This window comes from Nycticebus coucang, chromosome 10, assembly GCF_027406575.1.
Source record: "Nycticebus coucang isolate mNycCou1 chromosome 10, mNycCou1.pri, whole genome shotgun sequence".
NCBI classification, from domain to species: Eukaryota; Metazoa; Chordata; class Mammalia; order Primates; family Lorisidae; genus Nycticebus; species Nycticebus coucang.
Window position 1 is genome coordinate 123,465,164 of NC_069789.1, and position 19,444 is coordinate 123,484,607.

Here is a 19,444-nt window from a genome sequence, read left to right on the forward strand (position 1 = left end):
ATGATTTTAATATATGCAGTATTTACTAATATATTTTCCATATCATGCCATAGTTGAATTTCACTAGTTACCTTCAAAATACTGATTTTCAGGCTTGGCGCCCATAGCACAGTGGTTAGGGTGCCAGCCACATACACCAAGGCTAGTGGTTTCAAACCCGGCCCAGGCCAGCTAAGCAACAATGACAACCCTAACAGAAAAATAGCCAGGTGTAGTGGCGGGTGCCTATAGTCCCAGCTACTTGGGACACTAAGGCAAGAGAATTGCTTAAGCCCAGAAGTTTGAGGTTGCTGTGACCTGTGACGCCAAGGCACTCTACTGAGGGCGACATAGTGAGACTCTGTCTGAAAAAAAAAAAGATTGTTTTTCAAACCAGTATTAATTCAAGGTATATGTTGTGTCTTTGGCCTATTTTAATCTAGTTTATCCCTTTGTCCCCACACTTTTTTTTTTTTTTTGTAGAGACAGAGTCTCACTTTATGGCCCTCCGTAGAATGCTGTGGCATCACAGCTCACAGCAACCTCCAACTCCTGGACTTAAGCAATTCTCTTGCCTCAGCCTCCCAAGTAGCTGGGACTACAGGCGCCGGCCACAAGGCCCAGCTATTTTTTGGTTGCAGTTCAGCCGGGGCTGGGTTTGAACTGGGGCCTGCGCCTTACTGACTGAGCCACAGGCGCCGCCCACCCCCACACTTTTTTTTAAAAAGCCTGGCTGGTTGTCTTATAGAATATCCCATATTCTAGAAGTGTCATATTATTTCCTTTTGATAAAGGACTCACAGCAACCTCTAGCTCTTGGGCTTACGTGATTCTCTTGCCTCAGCCTCCCGAGCAGCTGGGACTACAAGCGCCCGCCACAATGCCCGGCTATATTTTTGGTTGCAGTTTGGCCGGGGCTGGGTTTGAACCCGCCACCCTCTGGTATGGGGCTGGCACCCTACTCATTGAGCCACAGGCACCGCCCCTTACTTATATATTTTTTAATTTCAATGTGAGAATACGAACAACTAGGTTACAATATTTGCATTTGTTAGGTAGAGTCCCTCTTGTAATTGTGTTCCACACCTAAAAGGTATGCCATATACCCTTACATTGTGCCCATTAAGTGGGAGCACACCAATTCCCTTAATTTTTTTTTTTTTTTTGAGACAGTTTTACTTTGTCACCCTCGGTAGAGTGCTGTGGCATCATAGCTCATAGCAAATTCTTAGGCTCAAGTGATTCTCTTGCCTCAGCCTCCCAAGTAGCTGGGACTACAAGTGCCCGCCACAACACCCGGCTGTTTTCAGAGACGGGGGTCTTGCTCTTGCAGCTAGGATCCACCCTCCTTGGCCTTTCAGAGTGCTAGGATTATAGGCATGAGCCACCATGCCCCGCCTTTTTTTTTTTTAATTTCAGACTATCACAGGGGTACACACGTTACATACTTTGCTTTTGTACATTTCAGGTCAGAGATATAAGTGTGCCTTTCACCCAGAATGTATGCATTGTACCCATTAGGTGTGAATTAACGCAACCCCTCCTCAACCCTCACACCTGCTTGATTCCCGCTGAGTTTTACTTCCCTGTGTGCATGTTAAGTGTTGATTGACCAGTTCCAAATTAGTATTGAGTACGTGTGTTTGTTTTTCCATTCTTGCCTTACTTCACTTAGGAAAATGGCATATTATTTCCTTTTGGCATTGTTTGCTTTGTTTTTTTGGACTTATTTTTCCTTTAACCTAGAAGTCAGGTCTGAAGCAGGGTTGACAAACTACAGCCCTGCCTTCTGTTTTTATAAGTACAGTTTTATTGGAACTTGATCACATTCATTTATTCATGAGTTGTCTATGAATGCTTTTGCCATATTATGGCAAATCTGAGTAGTTGTGACAGAGGCTGTGGCCTACAAAACCTAAAAAATTTATTATCTGGTCCTTATACAGAAAAAATTTGTAGATCCTTGGTCTGGGCAGGCAGAAATGCTTAAAAATGCTTCAGATTAGTGTGATCTTTTTGATGTAAATCTTTTGTGATCGCTCACAGCTCTGAGTAGCATTTATTTATTTAGAGATAGAGTGTCATAAACACTGGATATAGTGCCATGGCATCATCACAGCTCACAGCAACCTCAAACTCCTGGGCTCAAGCAATCCTCTTCTTGCAACCTCCTGAGTAGTTGGGACCCACCATGATGCCTGGCTAATTTTTCTGTTTTTTAGTATAGATGGAGTCTCTCACTCTTGCTCAGGCTGGTCTGGAACTCATGAGTTCAAGTGATCCACCCACCTTGGTCTCCCAGAGTGCTAAATTATAGGAGTTAGCCACTGCACCCTGCCTCTGATGGCTTTTAGACCCACTTAGAGTAAACTTTAGTTTGCCCCATATCCTCTAGCATCCTGTGTAATCTGGCCACCTCTCCAGAGTCATTTTCTACAACTAATGCCCACTTTCTGAGTTAGCCCACTGTGGCAACAAGAAGGTCAAACGACCTGCCTGGTATTGGCAGGATTCGTGTCCAGGTCATTGGGTTGAGAGTCTGTAGTCTAAACTGCTGTATGGTCCCTAGTTGATATGGAAGGCAGACAAGGGCTGGGAAAGTTGGGCTGCTGAGGGCCCCACAGCTTGTATGCAGCAGAGGTGAGGCCCAGGCCTTGGGCTCTGGCCCCTGAACCTGTGCCCTGCCCAGAGTTGCTTGGCCAAACATGGCTCCCTCATAAGTCCATCCCCTGGCCCTGGAGCCCAAGTCAGAATGAAAAGTTTCCAGAAAGTGCCCCTAATGTTACTTTTCTAGTTATGTTTCTTGGTGGGAAGAGGTATTCTTGGGGGAGGTTAGAATGCCTGGGTTTGTATCCCTGGCTTCTGCTTGCTGACCGTGTAAGTGGGCAGATAACCAGCCTCTCTGTGTGCCAGTCCCTCATTTCTATAGTCAAGTAGCAGTACCTACTGCATAGGGTAGTTGGGAGGATGAAAGGAGTTGTGTCACATAAAGCATCTCAGTGGCTGGCCTCTGTGAGTATTGGTATTACTGTCATTTAGTGGGAGAGCCCCTCCCCCCAAAAAAGTTGGTTCAGGTCACAGCTCCTGAGGAAAGGCATTCCTCACCTGGGCTCTCTGGCGTGGTGTCCCTTAGTCTATGAAACTTCCTGAGAGGGTGTCACTCCTTGATCCTCCAGGATTTTGTCTGGGAATCCAGGCTGTGGCTTTTAGCAGCTTGTCTTGAGTGTGAGACACAGAGAAAGGCAGCATGGTGCCAAGGAGGAGTGGGCTGTGCGTGGGCATGAGTCCCGGTTCTGCCCTGTCGCTGCTGTGTGATCTCCATGGGTGACTGCCTGGAAACTGTATCTGCCCCTCCAGTGCTCTTTAGAATTGAATGAAGTGGTGTCTGGGGAGCCGGGATTCAGTACTGTTATTTTTCTAGTCAGATCTCTCGGGGAAGGGAGGTTAGTTTCCCTGAGTGTGTGTGGGGGGGTGTGTCTCTTTTGGGGTAAAAGGTACTTAAGCCCCAGCTTTGGGTGTGCACTCCCCTTTGCCCCAGACACCACGTTGTGAATCCTTGAGGAGTACTCTGGACAGAGGCTCTTGCTTTTCCTCTGGAATTCTGAGTACTGCAACCTCGCAACTTCAGTCCAGTTGGAATAGGATTGGAAGCTTTGCCGGCGGCTACAGAGCCCCAGTTACCCTTGGCCAACCTCCTGCATCGCCGTTGTCCCTGCAGGGTGGGCAGCTGAGCCAGGGTAGATTAGGTAGGTCCAGGTCCCTCACCCTGTGTCTTCTGCATCTTCTGGGAGTTGAGTCTTTCTGGGACACCCTGTGTGTCTGCTGTGCACAAGTTAGTTCAGCAGGTCTTAGCAATGCGGCTCCACAGAGGAGGGGCGTGAGCCGAGAGAGCAAGCCTGCCCAAGCAACAGAGTCGCTCTTGGAGCCCGGCCAAAGTGGCTCCAGCTGCTACACCCATCCACATCTAGACTGGCACCTCAGAGCTGCTTCTAGTACTCATGGTGTGAATGCCTTATGGCTTTGGTGTCCAGGCTGCTGCTGAGGGACTGTCGGTGCTCTTTCCACCTATCTCTTTGTATGCACAGGTATCACCCTATGCATCTTAGTCTACAACCTGCTTTTTATACAGGATGGTCTCTCAAGGTCTTTATGTATATGATATATATTTATCGTAGTCACTGTATCTCTATGGGTCCCCACCCCCAAATCTACCATCTTAGATTCATCTTTCTGTTCTTTTCTTTTTTGTTTTTTTTAGACAGAGTCTTACTATGTTGCTCTCGATAGAGTGCTGTGGCATCACAGCTCACAGCAACCTCAAACTCTAGGGCTTAAATGATTCTCTTGCCTCAGCCTCCCAAGTAGCTGGGACTACAGGTGCCTGCCACAAAGTCTGGCTTTTTGTTGTTTTTGTTGCAATTGTCATTGTTGTTTAGCAGGCCCAGGCAGGGTTTGAACCCGCCAACCTCCATGTATGTGGCTGGTGCCCTTAACAACTGAGCTATGGACGCTGAACCTCACTGTTTTTTTTTTTTTTTTTTTGAGACGGAGGCTTATTATGTCACCCTTGATAGAGTGCTGTGGTGTCATAGCTCACAGCAACCTCAAACTGTTGGGCTCAAGCGATCTTCTTGCCTCATCCTCCCAAGTAGCTGGGCCTACAAACATTTGTAGGCTAGTTTTTATATTTTCAGTACCTTCCTATTTTCACTCTTGGTCAGGCTGGTCTTGAACTCCTGAGCTCAGGTGATACACCTGCCTCGGCCTCCCAGAGTGTTAGTTTATAGGTAAGAGCTACTGTGCCCTGCCATATTCAGCATTTTAAATTTCTTCTTTTTTTTTTTTTGTAGAGACAGAGTCTCACTTTACTGCCCTCGGTAGAGTGCTGTGGCGTCACACTGCTCACAGCAACCTCCAGCTCTTGGGCTTACATGATTCTCTTGCTTCAGCCTCCCGAGCAGCTGGGACTACAGGCGCCCGCCACAACACTCGGCTGTTTAACATTTTAAAATTTCTAAGAGGACAACTATGTCTGATAAAGCATGTCGTGGGATGTGTTTCTACTTCCCTCCTCCTCTTCCCCTTCTTCCCTCTCCTCTTCCTCACTCCTCTCTCCTCCTCGTCCTTCTAGAAAATAGGAATATTAATGCAGGGATTGGGATTTAGACTGTAACTTGTTCCAAAGGGGGTATGGGTTGAAGCAAGTTGAGAAATGCTGGCCTGAGATCCTGGATCACAGAGAGAAGCCAGTGTTGTTCTGTCTGGGTGTGCACAGGCATCACTGTGTACCAGTTCCCAAGTAACTGGGACTACAGTTCACCAGTTCCAAGGCCACTTGGACTTCTGCTGCCTCACTCATTCATGACCTGAAAACTTCCTGAGTACCCACAATGAGGACTGGGGCACACCACCTTCAAAGTCCTTGTGAGCAGACCCCAGAACCTGGTGGGGGTGACAGCGTGCCAGCCTTGGTGTCTGTGTATCTGCCTTACAAAGCACAATCTCTTGTGAGTAGGGCCAGTCTGAAAAGGCAGAGCCTCCTCTGGTGCACACCCAGGCAGAGAGGCAAAGGCTGCTTGGTTCCCCCAAGCCACAGAGCTAAGTAAGAACTGTCCTACCCATTGGCCTAGGGAAGGTCACAGTCCTATTATGATTTCAGCTTCTGGCTTGGAGCAACTGCTGTTCTTTTCTTGAATTTGGTTTCTTTTCTTTTTCTTTCTTTTTTTTTTTTTGAGACAGAGTCTCAAGCTGTTGCCTTGGGTAGAGTGCCATGGCATCATAGCTCACAGCAACCTCAAACTCATGGGGTCAAGCGATCTTCTTGTCTCAGTTGGTTTTTTTTTTTCTATTTGTAAGAGATGCGGTCTCGCTTTTGCTCAGGTTGGTCTCAAATTCGTGAGCTCAAGTTATCCACCTGCCTTGGCCTCCCAGAGAGCAAGGATTACAGGCATGAGCCACCACACCTGGCCTGAATTTGGTTTCTTAATCTGTGCCTCGGTTTCTTCCTTTGTGGTGCAGGAGAAGGAGATGGTTCATAATAGCGAATGCTCTGTGAGTAGCTGTTACTAACAGACTCTCACTCTTCCCTCAACTTGCAGTACCCTTCCCCGGGTGGCAGTCAGGGCTCTAGAGTCAGGATTGCACTTCCAGAGATGCTCATGCTTATGAGACCATGTGTGTGCAGAAATTCCACAGAACCCTACAGTGTTCTCTACCTCCCTTTTTTCACTTTTAATGTGCCTAGTATTGTTCCATGTCAGTGTGTGGACCTGCCTCGTTCTTCCTCTCTGCTGCGGAGTATTTCATTGCACAGGCGATGCTTCACGGGCTTCCTCTGCCTTACGACAACTGTGTGTCAAGCACTCTTGCCATGTTATACTGGCTCTAAGATGCCATCATCTGGGAGATATGGTTATTTTATATGATACCAAGGAAAAGCAGTGCCAAATGAAATCAAGACGTGCCACCACCTATAACATGCATCCACTTTCCAGCAGTGTCAAAATATGGAAAAATATGCTTTGCAGGACCAATGGACATACAAGTAGTTTTGTGGAGGAGATGGAGACTCAAGAGGAGGACAGCCCAGCAGGGTGAATCAGGCTCAGATTTTGAAGCCCAGTTCCAGCCCCTCATTTTCTGCTTGACTCCTCAGCAGCACAGGATCAGTGACACTTGCCTACTAGGGCGGGGGCAATTCTGCAGGATGTGTATGGAGGGCTCAGCCTGTTCTTGGCCCCTGCCTGAGCTGGCCATACTTACTGTGGCTTATTTAAATCGCTGGGATTTGGGAGATTGCCTGCTCGCACTCCTTGAATTTCTCATTCTTGGTGAACTTTATCTTTTTCCCACTGGTCATATGGCTGTTTTCTAGACAACAAGCAAAATACACAGAGGGTTCACAATATATTGGGTTGAACCACTTGATTGCTGTGTGGTGGGTCAAAAATGAAGAGCTATAGATAATTTAGTATCATGTAATCTAGGATTTTTCTTTTTGGTCTCTGGTCATTTTCACTTATTAGACAGAACATTTGTAAGTATCAAAAGAAAATTCTTCCCCAGCAAGTTCTAAACTTAGAAGCAACAGAACTAGTTTATTCTTTTTTTTTTTTTGAGACAGAGCCTCAAGCTGTCGCCCTGGGTAGAGTGCTATGGCATCATAGCTCACAGCAACCTCCAACTCCTGGGCTCAATTCTCCTGCCTCAGCCTCCCAAGTAGCTGGGAAAACAGGCATCCGCCACAATGCCCAGCTATTTTTTGGTTGCTGCGGTCATTATTGTTTGGCGGGCCCAGGCTGGATTTGAACCCACCAGCTCAGGTGTATGTGGCTGGCGCCTTAGCCGCTTGAGCCACAGGTGCCAAGCCAGAACTAGTTTATTCTTTTTTTTTTTTTTTTTTTTTTGAGACAAAGTCTCAAACTGTCGCCCTTGGTAGAGTGCTATAGTATCATGGCTCACAGCAACCTCAAACTCGTGGGCTTAAGTGATTCTCTTGCCTCAGCCTCCCAAGTAGCTGGGACTACAGGTACCTGCCATAACACCCAGCTATTTTTGTTGTAGTTGTCATTGTTGTTTTAGCTGGCCCGGGCCGGATTTGAACCCACCAACCCCAGTGTATGTGGCCAGTGCCCTACCCACTGAGCTATAGGTGCCGCCCAGAACTAGTTTATTCTTAAACCGAGCTCCCATTTGCTGGAATGCACTTCCTATCTACCACCTTCTTTCTTCTACATCCCTCAGCTGCCAGGACTTCTGTTTCTGCCATGGTCTCCCATGTTCTCGGCAGACTATCCACTCCAGAAAGTCATGTCGTTTAGACTTATAAAATCTTCAGCTGCCTTGGCTAATGAATGTTTCCTTTTACTCTTGGTTTTCCTTTCCAAGACACTGGTGACTTGTAAACTGTAAACTTGAGCTTGTCATTTGTTCTGGAGGACTTCAGAGGAGTACTCTCTCCTTCACTACAGGCTCAGGATGGTGGCTCATTTTGATCATTTAACTGCTCCCAAGCTTTGGGTGGCCCTCAGGCCAGGCCATCGCTGGGACATCACTGCCCTCTCCCACCCGTCACAGCCAGTGGCCTGTGGAATTTTACTTGGGTCCTGTCAGCTTTCCTTGACTCAGATAGATTTTGCCACTCACTGGAGAGTCCTTCTAGCCCTAGTCCTTCTAGGCCTCATGGCTCCCTAGAAATCACGGCTCATGTGTGTCCTCCCACGGCTCACAGGGAGGAGTGGATGCAGGCCATCCAGATGGTCGCCAACAGCCTCAAGCAGCGGGGCCCGGGTGAGGACCCCATGGACTACAAGTGTGGCTCCCCCAGTGACTCTTCCACAGCTGAGGAGATGGAAGTGGCGGTCAGCAAGGCACGGGCCAAAGTGGTAGGTCCTGGGGGTGGGGAGAGGGGGCTGCCAAGTCTGCAAGTTCTCCCAACCCCAGCGCTGACCCTCCTCCCTCCCCGTTTCCATATAAAGTGTATGGGGGTCTAGCTGAGAGATGTCTGCCTGGCACAGTGGGGTGATTTCAGGGTGTGGATACCCCAGGGGCTGCTCTCAACCTATTGGGTGAGGGGCAGCCCTGGTGGACCTGCTGCAGCTTCATCCCGGGAGATCATGAAGACCCAGTGACCCCTATGTCAGAGCTCTGGGCTCAACTCACCCAAGGCCTGTACCTGGGAAAGCCATGAAGTGGGACAGCCTTGGCCTAAAGGCCATTCAGAACAAGCAGTTACTGCCCAAGTCTCCCTCCCTGCTCTGGCCTAAGCCATTTGGCAACAGTGTCTTTTGGTTTTCCTCTTTCTTTGTTAAAAGTTCTTCCCATGGGCTAGGTGCCAGGCGCTGACAGCCCTCACTCTTTCCCCACCCCCCACAGACCATGAATGACTTCGACTATCTTAAACTCCTTGGCAAGGGAACCTTTGGCAAAGTCATCCTGGTGCGAGAGAAAGCAACTGGCCGCTACTATGCCATGAAGATCCTGCGGAAGGAGGTTATCATTGCCAAGGTGGGCGCTCCAAGGGTGCTGTTCATTGGCATCTTTGGGGGCTGTAGCCTGGGACCTGAGCGTGCTTAGGAGCTCCGGGAGGGCCAGGACGCTTCTCCAGACCTTCTGCTGCTGTGGTCTTATTTTCCACCACAAATTCCATTCCCCTTTAACTTAGTCCTATAATTCCCTGGGCAGAAGAGGAGCCTGAGGCCCAGAGAGGAATGGGCTGCCTGCTGAGTCCCCTACCCCACCCTCTGTGGAGTCCATGGGTGCCTGCAGAGAGAGTCTGCCTCAGGGCTTCACCCAATAGGCTCTGTCAAGGGGGTAAAAGGAGACGTTCCTGTGGGGAAGCCAGGCTGGGAATATAATTCTATTTTTTGCCTTTACTTAAAGTTTTTATAATGGAAGATTCCACACATATAAAAAAAAAATTTTTTTTTACATATACATGTGTTTATTAGGTTTCCATTTTTTTGCCTTCACAAAATTAAAAAAGCTTAAAATTTAATGACAATAACAATGTTTAAGGTAAGGACTAGAAACAAAAATCTCGTAAAGAATGAACAAATACATTCAGAAAAGAAATCAGACGATTGCTGCATCAAAATATTAAGCAATAATAATAATACTACAAAGAAAGTAACATTCACATTGTGAAATAAGAGTATGTCTATTATAGAATGCTTTGACTCTGAGATTCAGTATGGAGTAATTCTGTTTTTTGCCTTTACTTAAAGTTTTTATAGTGGAAGATTCCACACATATAAAACTTCAAAAAGAAAAATATAATGAGCTCCCATGTGGCCATGACCTAGTTTCAACAGTTGTCAGCATGTAGCCAATCTTGTTTCATTATGCTGTGCCATTACCTCCCTTTTTTGTTCTGGAGTCTGAAAAAAATTTTTTTTGAAGGATATAGTCTCAATGGGTGCAGAGGCTCACGCCTGTAATCTTAGCATTTTGGGAGGCTAAGGCAGGTGGATTGCTTGAACTCACAAGTTCGAGACCAGCCTGAGCAAGAGTGAGACCCCCATCTCTACTAAAAATGAAAAATTAAGGCAAGAAGATCACATGAGCCCAAGAGTTTGAGGTTGCTGTGAGCTGTGATAGCACAGCACTCTACCAAGGGCAACAAAGTGAGACTCTGCCTCAAAAAAAAGATAGTCTTTCACTCTGTCACCCAGGCTAGAGTGTAGTGATGTCATCATCGCTCATAGCAACCTCAGACTCCTGGGCTGAAGTGATCCTCTTGCCTCTGCCTCCTGAATAGTTGGGACTATAAGCATGTACCACACCCAGCTAATTTTTTTTTTTTTTTGGCCGAGGCTGTGTTTGAACCTCCCACTTCCGGTATATGGGGCCAGCACCCCACTCCTTTGAGCCACAGGCACTGCCCCACACCCAGCTAATTTTTAAAATTTTTTGTAGAGGCAGCATCTCACTATGTTTGCCCAGGCTGGTCTCAAACTCCTGGCCTCAAGTGATCCTCCTACCTCAGCCTCCCAAACTGCTGGGATTACAGGCTTGAGTCACCACACCTGGCCTGTTTTATAGTATTTCAAGGCACATTCTAGGCATCATATTTCACTCATGCATACTTAAATACATATCTGAATAGATGAAGATTTTAAAGAATTTAATCCTATGGTGCTATGGTCATATCCACCAAAATTATTGTTAATTCCTGATGTAACTGAGCTGAGGCAGGGTTTCTCAGCCTCAGCACTATTGACATTCTGGGACAGATCATTCTTTGCTGTGGGAGCTGTTCTGTTCATGGCAAGATATTTAGCAGCATCCTTGACTTCTATCCACTAAATCTAGCAGCAACTCCCACAATTATTACCATCAAAAATGACTTTATATATTCTCAAATGTCCTTGGGGATAAATTTGCCCCAGGGGAGAACCAATGTCCAAAGCTGCTGCAGGTGCTTTAGGATTTTTTGCTGTCCCAGTGGTTTTGCTGTTCAGTTGGATATCAAACTCAAACCTGCATTAGAGTCATCCAGAGGGCTTGTGAGACAGTGCTGGGCCCAGAGCTGGGCTGAGTTTCTGACTCAGTGGCTCTCGGATGGGGCCCAAGAATTTGTATTCGTACAAGTGCCCAGGCAGAGCTGTTGCTGCCAGTGTGGGGCCATACCCCAAGAACCACTGCTGTCCAGCCTAGGGCCTTGCTTAGGTCCAGTTCTTCTTTGGGCAAGACTACTAGACAAGGTGGTATTTTCAACATTCTGTGGTGGCACCTCAGGGGTCTCATAATGTATGCTGGTCCCTCCTTTAGGGATGTTTCGTTGGCCTGTGGGTTCAGGTGGTAGCAGCCTGACTCCGTTCCATTGTGTAATTCCACTGATGTTTTACATTATGGTTTTGAGAGAGAAAGCATGAATGAACCACAATTATTTTTTTTCACTCTGTTGCCCTGGGTAAAGTGCTGTGGCGTCATAGCTCACAGCAGCCTCAAACTCCTGGACTGAAGTGATCCTCTTGCCTCAGCTTCCCACGTAACTAGGAACACAGGTGCTTACCACAATGCCTGGCTGTTTTTAGAGAGGAGGTCTCAGTCTTGCTTAGCCTGGTCTTGACCTCCTGAGCTGAAGCAATCCACCACCTTGGCCTCCCAGAGTGCTAGGATTACAGGCGTGAGCCACTGCGCCTGGCCACCACTGATTATTCTTGTCTGAGTCTTATTATCTGGTAAGGACTTGGGGACTATTGTGTTGTTGCTACTCCTGTCATTCCTTCCATGTTTATGGCTGTGAATAAGACTGCATTTCACGAAGACCTTGCTCCCCACCCCTCAGTTTGGGGGTGGTAGGTGCAGGCATGGGGTTGCCCATCAGCCCCTCACTCATGTGCTCTGTCTGCAGGATGAAGTTGCTCACACGGTCACTGAGAGTCGGGTCCTCCAGAACACGAGGCATCCATTCCTCACTGTGAGTCACACTCCTCTTCTTGGGCAGTGGCAGGCCTTCAGGCCATTCCCTTTGGGCAGAGCTCAGGGAAACAGCCTGAACCTGCTACTGCAAAGCACAGCCTTGGGATTGGCCAGGTGGGCAGGGCAAGGTATTGCTGTGCTCCCCACCCCCCTTCCTGACACTGGAGGTGAGGGTTTCTTTATAGATAGTGGTTTCATGTAAGCAAACTGCAAATGTCATGTTATCACATTACCTGTGGCCCCAGGAGAACATGGCTGATGTCTTTAGAGTCAGGAGCACTTAACCCTGGTGGTCCAAGTGGGAACATTATTTGTTTTAAGTTATAATCTTATAAGCAGAGGTGTTAGCTTGTCAGCTCTGCTGAGTAATAACTCTGGGCTATAGTCTCCATCAAGGCCAGTGATCATCAGTTAAATGGAATAACCTAAAGCTGCCATATATGTCATTTATTTAGCTCAGTTGGTGCCCAGGTGTCCATCTGTTTGGACAGCACTTGTACAAATGAAATCTTATGAGATTTTTACACACTTTTACCTCAGTGTGAAAGGCAGAGAAACTCAAACCTGCATCAGAGTCATCCAAAGGGCTTGTGAGACAGTGCTGAGTAACTCTCTGTAGGGTTCCTTAATAGATAGTTTGAAGATTACCCTTTGTTGGCAGGTAGCTTGCCCAGTATGTCTTTGGAGTTGGCTCCCAAGACATTGCCACTCCCAGCCACAGCATACATCACTATGTGTGTATGTAAGTTTACCACAATTTACTGTTAACATGAGGTAGAGAGAAGTGAAACAGCTCTTGTTGCCCAGAACATACTTTCCCCCTGGCTGTGTCTGGTAAAGGCAGAAGACAAGATAGTCCCACACAGTAACCCTTTTCTGCCCTGTGACCCTCCAGTTCACTCCTGTACTCCCCCTCTGCCTGACTCCCGATGGCCCGGGGCAGGGCAGGGAGGGTACATGAAAGTTAGCAGTGCCCCTGCCTCCTTCCCACCGTCCACCCTGGCCACCTTCTTCCCCCAGGCATTGAAGTATGCCTTCCAGACCCATGACCGCCTGTGCTTCGTGATGGAGTATGCCAACGGTGGTGAGGTGAGTGTGGCCACTCCCAGTCTTGCTTTCTAGGTGTCCTATCAGAACGTGGGGCAAGACAGGAACTGCAGGGGCAAGGGTGGGGTGGAGGCTCACTGACTGTCATCTTGGAAAAAGTGAAGTTCAGGGAGTTTAAGTGGTGTGTGGCCAGCTGACACTGCTAGTGAGTGTGGGGCAGTATCCAAATCGAGGTCCAAAGGGATGTGGAGAGGGCGATGGGAATGGTTGGCTGACAGGACGAAGAAGGATGCTCTCAGAGGCTCCAAGGTTAAATCCACCAGTCCACCAGCCCTCTGTTTTCCCCATTTCTTCCTGAAGCAGGTAAGTTCAGGCCAGGCATATGGCTCACGCCTATAATCCCAGCACTTGGGAGGCTGAGGCGGGTGGATTGCTTGAGCTCAGGAGTTCAAGACCAGCCTGAGCAAGAGCGTGACTCCCATCTCTAAAAAATAGCTGGGCATTGTGGCGAGTGCCTGTAGTCCCAGCTGCTCGGGAGGTTGAGGCAAGAGAATCGCTTAAGCCCAAGAGTTTGAGGTTGCTGTGAGCTGTGACATCACAGCACTCTACCCAGGGTGACAAAATGAGACTCTGTCTCAAAAAAAAAAAAGCAGGTAAGTTCAACCACTCCTCACAGTGAATTCACACTTCTGTCACCTGTTTGTCTCTGGTGCCCTTCTGTGTCCCTCCCTTACACTCTCATTGGCACCTACTGGTTGGCCCTTGCTCTTCTCTACTCACTGTCCCTTACTTGGTCCCTCTTGCTGGCACTTGCCAGTCCATGGAGCAGGTGTCATTGCCCTTCTCTCCTCTGGGCCGGGGGTCTGACCACCTCTCCCCACCCCTTCCTCTGGCAGCTGTTCTTCCACCTGTCACGGGAGCGTGTCTTCACTGAAGAGCGGGCCCGGTTTTATGGCGCAGAGATTGTCTCAGCTCTTGAGTATTTGCACTCACGGGATGTGGTGTACCGCGACATCAAGGTTAATGTGCAGCTGGGGCGGGCTGGGGAACAAACATAGAGGGTCCAGGCTGGCCTGTGGCACACACACTCTGCTTCTATCTGCTGAGCTCCCCTGCCAGGTGGTGGCCCTGCAGCAAGTAGCCCTGCTCTGGGGACCTTTCTGAGCTTCCTGCAAACCCTCCTGGGCTGCTAGGGGTGGGGTGTAAATTGACACAAGGTCTAGTTTAGAAGATAGTTAGGCAGTGTCCACCAAAGCTGAGTGCCAGCCGTCTGATCTGCCCTAGCTGCATGCACAATAGAAACGCGGATGTGTATGCACCTTGGAAAGTAGTGTACACACAGGCTCAGGGGCGTGCTAGCCCAGGTTCCTACTAGCCCAGGCTGGAAGCAATCCCAGTATCCCCTGGCAGAGAGTAGGTGAGGTCCTGGTGGTATAATCACACGATGGGATTCTACGCAGTAACTAGAGAACACTGCAGCTGCGTGCAACAGCATAGACACATCTCCTAGGCTAATGTCGAGGGGGGAGAAGCTAGAGCAGACGAGAGGAATCCACAGTTGTTTACAGGGCTATGTATGTAGGTGGTACAATCTAAAGAAAAGCATGAGCAGAGAAGTTACTTCTCAGCTGGGTAGGGGCACATAGGCCTTCTGGGGGCTACTGCTGTTACTTCTTAACCTGGGAGAGGTTACACAAAGGGCCCACTGAATTGCCTATTTTTATAATTTTATGTTCTTTTCTGGTGTATGTTTCATAACTAAAAGACAAAAAGTTTAGGAAAGCTAGTACTGAACACACCTGAACTTAAGGAATTGCAGCCCACAATGAGGGTGCAATTGGTACAGTTGGGGCAGGGCCTGGCCCCATCTCCCCCTGCCCGGCTGTTTTCCATCTACCTTGGGGAATGGCTGGAGGCCAGGGAGGTATAGGTTCTAGCTCCCTCTGGGCCTCAGAGGGCAAGGCTTTAGCGTTGCCTTGAGTGTGCTGTGGCCCAGCCTGGCATGGGGAAGTGGATGTCTTAGAGCCCCTGGGGTGGTTGCTGCCACCTGAGGTCACAGCTCCCTCAAGGGAGGGGCTGGGGCAGCGGGAAGCCCTTGGAGAGTATGCCCCTGATCTGTTGACTTTTCCAACAGCTGGAAAACCTCATGCTGGACAAAGATGGCCACATCAAGATCACTGACTTTGGCCTGTGCAAAGAGGGCATCAGTGATGGAGCCACCATGAAAACCTTCTGTGGGACCCCGGAGTACCTGGCGCCTGAGGTGTCTGGGGCTATGGGTAGAGGGGACCCTCAGATCCATGTCTCCTCCTTGGACCATCCAAGGGCTGGACTCTGATTCCCTGCATCACCCTTCCTAGCTTCAGGGCCATGTGCCTGACCCCTCACTGCCCTTCCTCCTCAGGTGCTGGAGGACAACGACTACGGCCGGGCAGTGGACTGGTGGGGGCTGGGTGTGGTCATGTACGAGATGATGTGCGGCCGCCTGCCCTTCTACAACCAGGACCATGAGCGCCTCTTCGAGCTCATCCTTATGGAGGAGATCCGCTTCCCACGCACACTCAGTCCTGAGGCCAAGTCTCTGCTTGCTGGGCTGCTTAAGAAGGACCCCAAGCAGAGGTGAGGGCTGGTGGCTGCCCTGCCCAGCCCTGTGCCACCTGCTGCCAATGTCCCTCAGCCTGGAGGGGTCAGCCTCTACAGGTGCATTCGCTTGTGGGTTCACAGTGTGTGTGTGAAAGCACTCACAGCTTTGGGCCTAGGCCTGTCCTTTGCACTCTCCCTGCATTGCCTTGTTTTGGGGGACACTGAGGAACAGGGCAGCCCTTTGCCTGGCACGTGGCAGAGCCAGGTTGTGAACGGGCATACTGCCGACCTGCCTCCTTAGCTCCCGTTCTGGTCCTGGGCGAGGGCAGGCTGTGAGCCCTCATGAGTCATGGTTGCGTTCTCCCTGGCTCTGGTCTTGGGCACAGGGGCTCCCTTTCCTGAGCCTCAGTTTCCTCCTCTGAGACACGGTGGTCTGTGACCAAGAAAGAATCATTAAAGGCTGGGCAGGGCCTCCATGTCGCAGGCTCAGGACTGCCTGCACCAAAAGCCTGTCCCCCAGAACCTGGCTGCTCTGGGAGGTAGGTGCTGATGGCCGTCTCTGCCCAGGCTTGGTGGGGGGCCCAGCGATGCCAAGGAGGTCATGGAGCACAGGTTCTTCCTCAGCATCAACTGGCAGGACGTGGTACAGAAGAAGGTGAGCCCTTCTCCTGCTTCCTGGCCTCCTGGTGGGTGACCTTGGTTAAGGCCTCCTGTCCTTAGGGTCCCTGAGTCTGAGCTCCTCTCCTCCGTAGCTCCTGCCACCCTTCAAACCTCAGGTCACATCTGAGGTCGACACAAGGTACTTCGATGATGAATTCACCGCCCAGTCCATCACAATCACACCCCCAGACCGCTGTGAGTGCCTGGGACTCCCCCTGCCTGGTGGGAGTGGCTGGGTGGTAAATGGGTGGGGTCTGCACTTGACCACTGCAATTCTCTAGCTGGACCCTTGAAGGCCACTCTCTGTCTGGGTAGTTTGCCCTAGGATCCACTTGCAGGGCTTTTTGCTGTGGGTCCTTTTTGGACCTCATGAGGCTCACCAGGAGCCTTTGGCTACAGTGTCTTCCCAAGCTCTGAGTGTGAGATAGCCTGGGTCCTTGGGGATGGATTGGTTCGTTTAACTTTACAACTGTTGAGTTCTTACTCTGAATCCAGGCCAAGGCTGGGCTGTGCTGGAGATACAGCACTGAGCCAGCCCTGGGCCCTGCCCTTGGGAGCGCCCAGATAGCCCAGAGCAGTCAGGGCTGGGATGTAGGAGCCCAGGGACTGGGGAAGCCCAGAGGAAATGTCTGACCTGGCTGCAGGGAGGGCTTCCCAGAAGAGGAAACAAACATGTCAACTGAAGTACCTTCCTTGGCAGAAGATTGGCATATGGAATGCTAGAAATGGGAGGGAGCATTGCATGGTCAAGGAAAGGACAACAGTCAGGGGAGATGGGGCCAAGAAAAGGAAAGAGAGCCTGGGGATAGAGTGGGAAGGCTTGGGGGGTGGCTGGGAGGAGTGAGGACTTTTGCATGGGGAGCCATAGAAGAGTTTTGTGCAGAGAGGGACAAGGTTGTATTAGGGCTTTAGGAAGTCCCCCTGGCTACATTGGAGGGAAGTATGAGGGTGGAGGCCAGGCAGGGACTGGGCTGGAGGGGTCCAGGCTAGGCCTTGTGGTGGTGTGGGCAAGGGAAGGGGAGGTGGGAGACACTCGGCCAAGTGACCGAGCTTGTGAGCTGATGAGCAAGAGTGCAGGCAGCTTCCCAGACAGGGCCGCACAGGGCTTGGGGGTGAGGAATGGGCCATGGCCTTCTTCACACTAAGGTCCCACTGCAGTTCTTCCCATGACTGGTTACTGGGTGGAGGGCCCAGGCCCTCTGCAGGCCAGTCTTCCCCAATCCACCTCCACCGACCCACAGATGACAGCCTGGGCTCACTAGAGCTGGACCAGCGGACCCACTTCCCCCAGTTCTCCTACTCGGCCAGCATCCGTGAGTGAGCAGCCTGCCACCGCTGTAGGACGCACGCACGGCTGCCATCCACTGCCTGGGTGGCTTTTTTATTTTAATTTTTAATTTTGCCTTATTGGTTTGTGTCCCCATCTCTTGCCGCCTTACCCCCATTTTCAGTTTTTCTTGTCCTCTTCCAAACTCGCCTCACTGGTCCCAGTAGCCCTTGCTTCCAGCCTCACTTTTGTGCCCAAACTAGTATTTGGGAGACTCTCCACCTCCTGCCCCAGGACCGGGCTGTCAGGTGGATGGAGAGATTCAGGTTTTTATCAACACAAGCCCCAGGGAGGGGTGAAGCATGAAGTGTGGAGCCGTGGGACCAGCCATGCAGGCGGCCTGCTTACACGCTGCTGCTTCCTGATGAAGGCTGTCTCCTGGCAGGATGCAATTGGACACCCAGCGGACAGTGGTGCTGCCTTCCGTGCCCCATTAGGCTCAGAGTGGCCTGGCTTGGGGCAGTCTAACCCCTGCACCCCTCCATGGGGGCAGAAAAGCAATAATGTCCAGGGACAGGCAGGGGGTCTTGGAAGCCGCGGGGTCAGGGAGTTGGGCTCCCTTGTGAATGGAACCAGCTCCTTGGATCTGCATCGTGTAGAACCAGGAAGGGCTGGGGGCAGGCATTGCTTCCCCCTGCCCCCCCCCCCCCGCCCCAAGCTGCTCTCCTGACCCTGTGGATGAGGCAGGAAAGAGGCTAGCCTGCCCAGCCCTCAGCCCCGTGCCTTACCAGGGCTCCCTTCCAGCTGGCCTTACCTCCCACTGGACCGTGGGCCTGGCCCAGCCCCATTGGAGCATGTGGGCTGGGATCATCCCCCATCCTCTTCTCTCTGCCTGGGGGCAGAGGGGCACCAGCCCTGGCTGTTACACATCTTGCACCAAGACAGTATTGGACCCATGGACTGCGGTGGGGGTGGGCATCTCTGGTACATACTGGGTGAGGGCCTCCAAGAAGGGAGGCTCCTAGGCCACCTCACCCCCTCCTCCCTCCAGGGCCCCACATTCTGCAGCCTTAAGGTGAACATGAGCGCAAGTCCATGTCAGTGCTGTGGGTACATGTGTACGTGCCTCGGACTGTGTATCAGTGGGACACAGGCCCTGGGGGTGTGTGTATGTGCATTGGGTGTGTGTGTGTGAGGGCAGCGTGTCCTCGGGTGTGTGTGGGCTCGGGCCCCCATCTCTTGCCCGAGCATTTCATCCCGTGATGGTAGGGGTGCTGACCTAGTGGGAGGAGCCCACCTGGGAGCCCCTTGCTACCCTCCTCTCTTCACCCCCCCCACTCAACATTTCTGGGTGTTTTGATATGGAATTTAGTTTCTGTGGTTTTGATCTCCCCACCCAATCTCCTATACTAGCTGGTTCACAGGCATTTTGGGGTGGGGTGGGGTTGGTGTGTGTGTGGGGGTCTTTTTTCCTTTTTGTGTGTGTATGTTTATCTGACAGTTCTCCCCCATCTTCTTTCCTTGTCCCTCGTATTTGTACGGTACAAGCAATAAAGACGCTCTTTTCAGACCAGGGCCCAGCCTGCACTTGTGCTGGCCCATGACCCTAGGTCTTGCCTTGGTTATGGAGTCTGGCTCCCAGTCACCAGCTTCTTTTGCTCCTGTTGCTCGCTTCTGAGGGCCTGGTGAGATAGGAGGTGGAGACACAGTGGGGGCTGAGCAGAAGTGTGAGGTGGGAATGAGCTCTTGACTTGGGCAGGTGGGGGGTTGGGTGTGTGCATGAGCCCAGGCTGGGTGGGGGGAGGGTACCAGGGTGGGGGCAGTTGTGGGAGGCTGGTGAGGCTCCTGGCGCCTGGGGGCAAGTACAGTGGACAGAGACCTTTCTTGGCCTTCATGCTTCTTAGGGTAAAAGAGGTGGAGTGAAAAGGACAGGAGTGGTAGGAGATTTGGGTGGCTAGAACAAAGAGGGTGTGGTCGAGTCCT

General features: G+C 50.6%; 1 protein-coding gene across 3 annotated transcripts in view; it reads left to right on the plus strand.

The window, feature by feature from the left end:
* AKT2 (AKT serine/threonine kinase 2) overlaps positions 1-19,086 on the plus strand; it is a 59,153-nt gene extending 40,067 nt beyond the window's left edge. For all 3 annotated transcript variants that reach the window (XM_053604325.1, XM_053604327.1, XM_053604326.1), the window contains 10 exons: positions 8,210-8,363; positions 8,854-8,985; positions 11,837-11,902; positions 12,925-12,993; positions 13,848-13,970; positions 15,086-15,214; positions 15,356-15,570; positions 16,102-16,189; positions 16,287-16,389; positions 17,436-19,086. In XM_053604325.1, coding sequence (XP_053460300.1) covers positions 8,210-8,363; positions 8,854-8,985; positions 11,837-11,902; positions 12,925-12,993; positions 13,848-13,970; positions 15,086-15,214; positions 15,356-15,570; positions 16,102-16,189; positions 16,287-16,389; positions 17,436-17,515 — 1,159 coding nt within the window. In that variant the 3' untranslated portion in view covers positions 17,516-19,086. The remainder of the gene's footprint in view (positions 1-8,209; positions 8,364-8,853; positions 8,986-11,836; positions 11,903-12,924; positions 12,994-13,847; positions 13,971-15,085; positions 15,215-15,355; positions 15,571-16,101; positions 16,190-16,286; positions 16,390-17,435) is intronic.
* Positions 19,087-19,444: the final 358 nt, after the last annotated feature.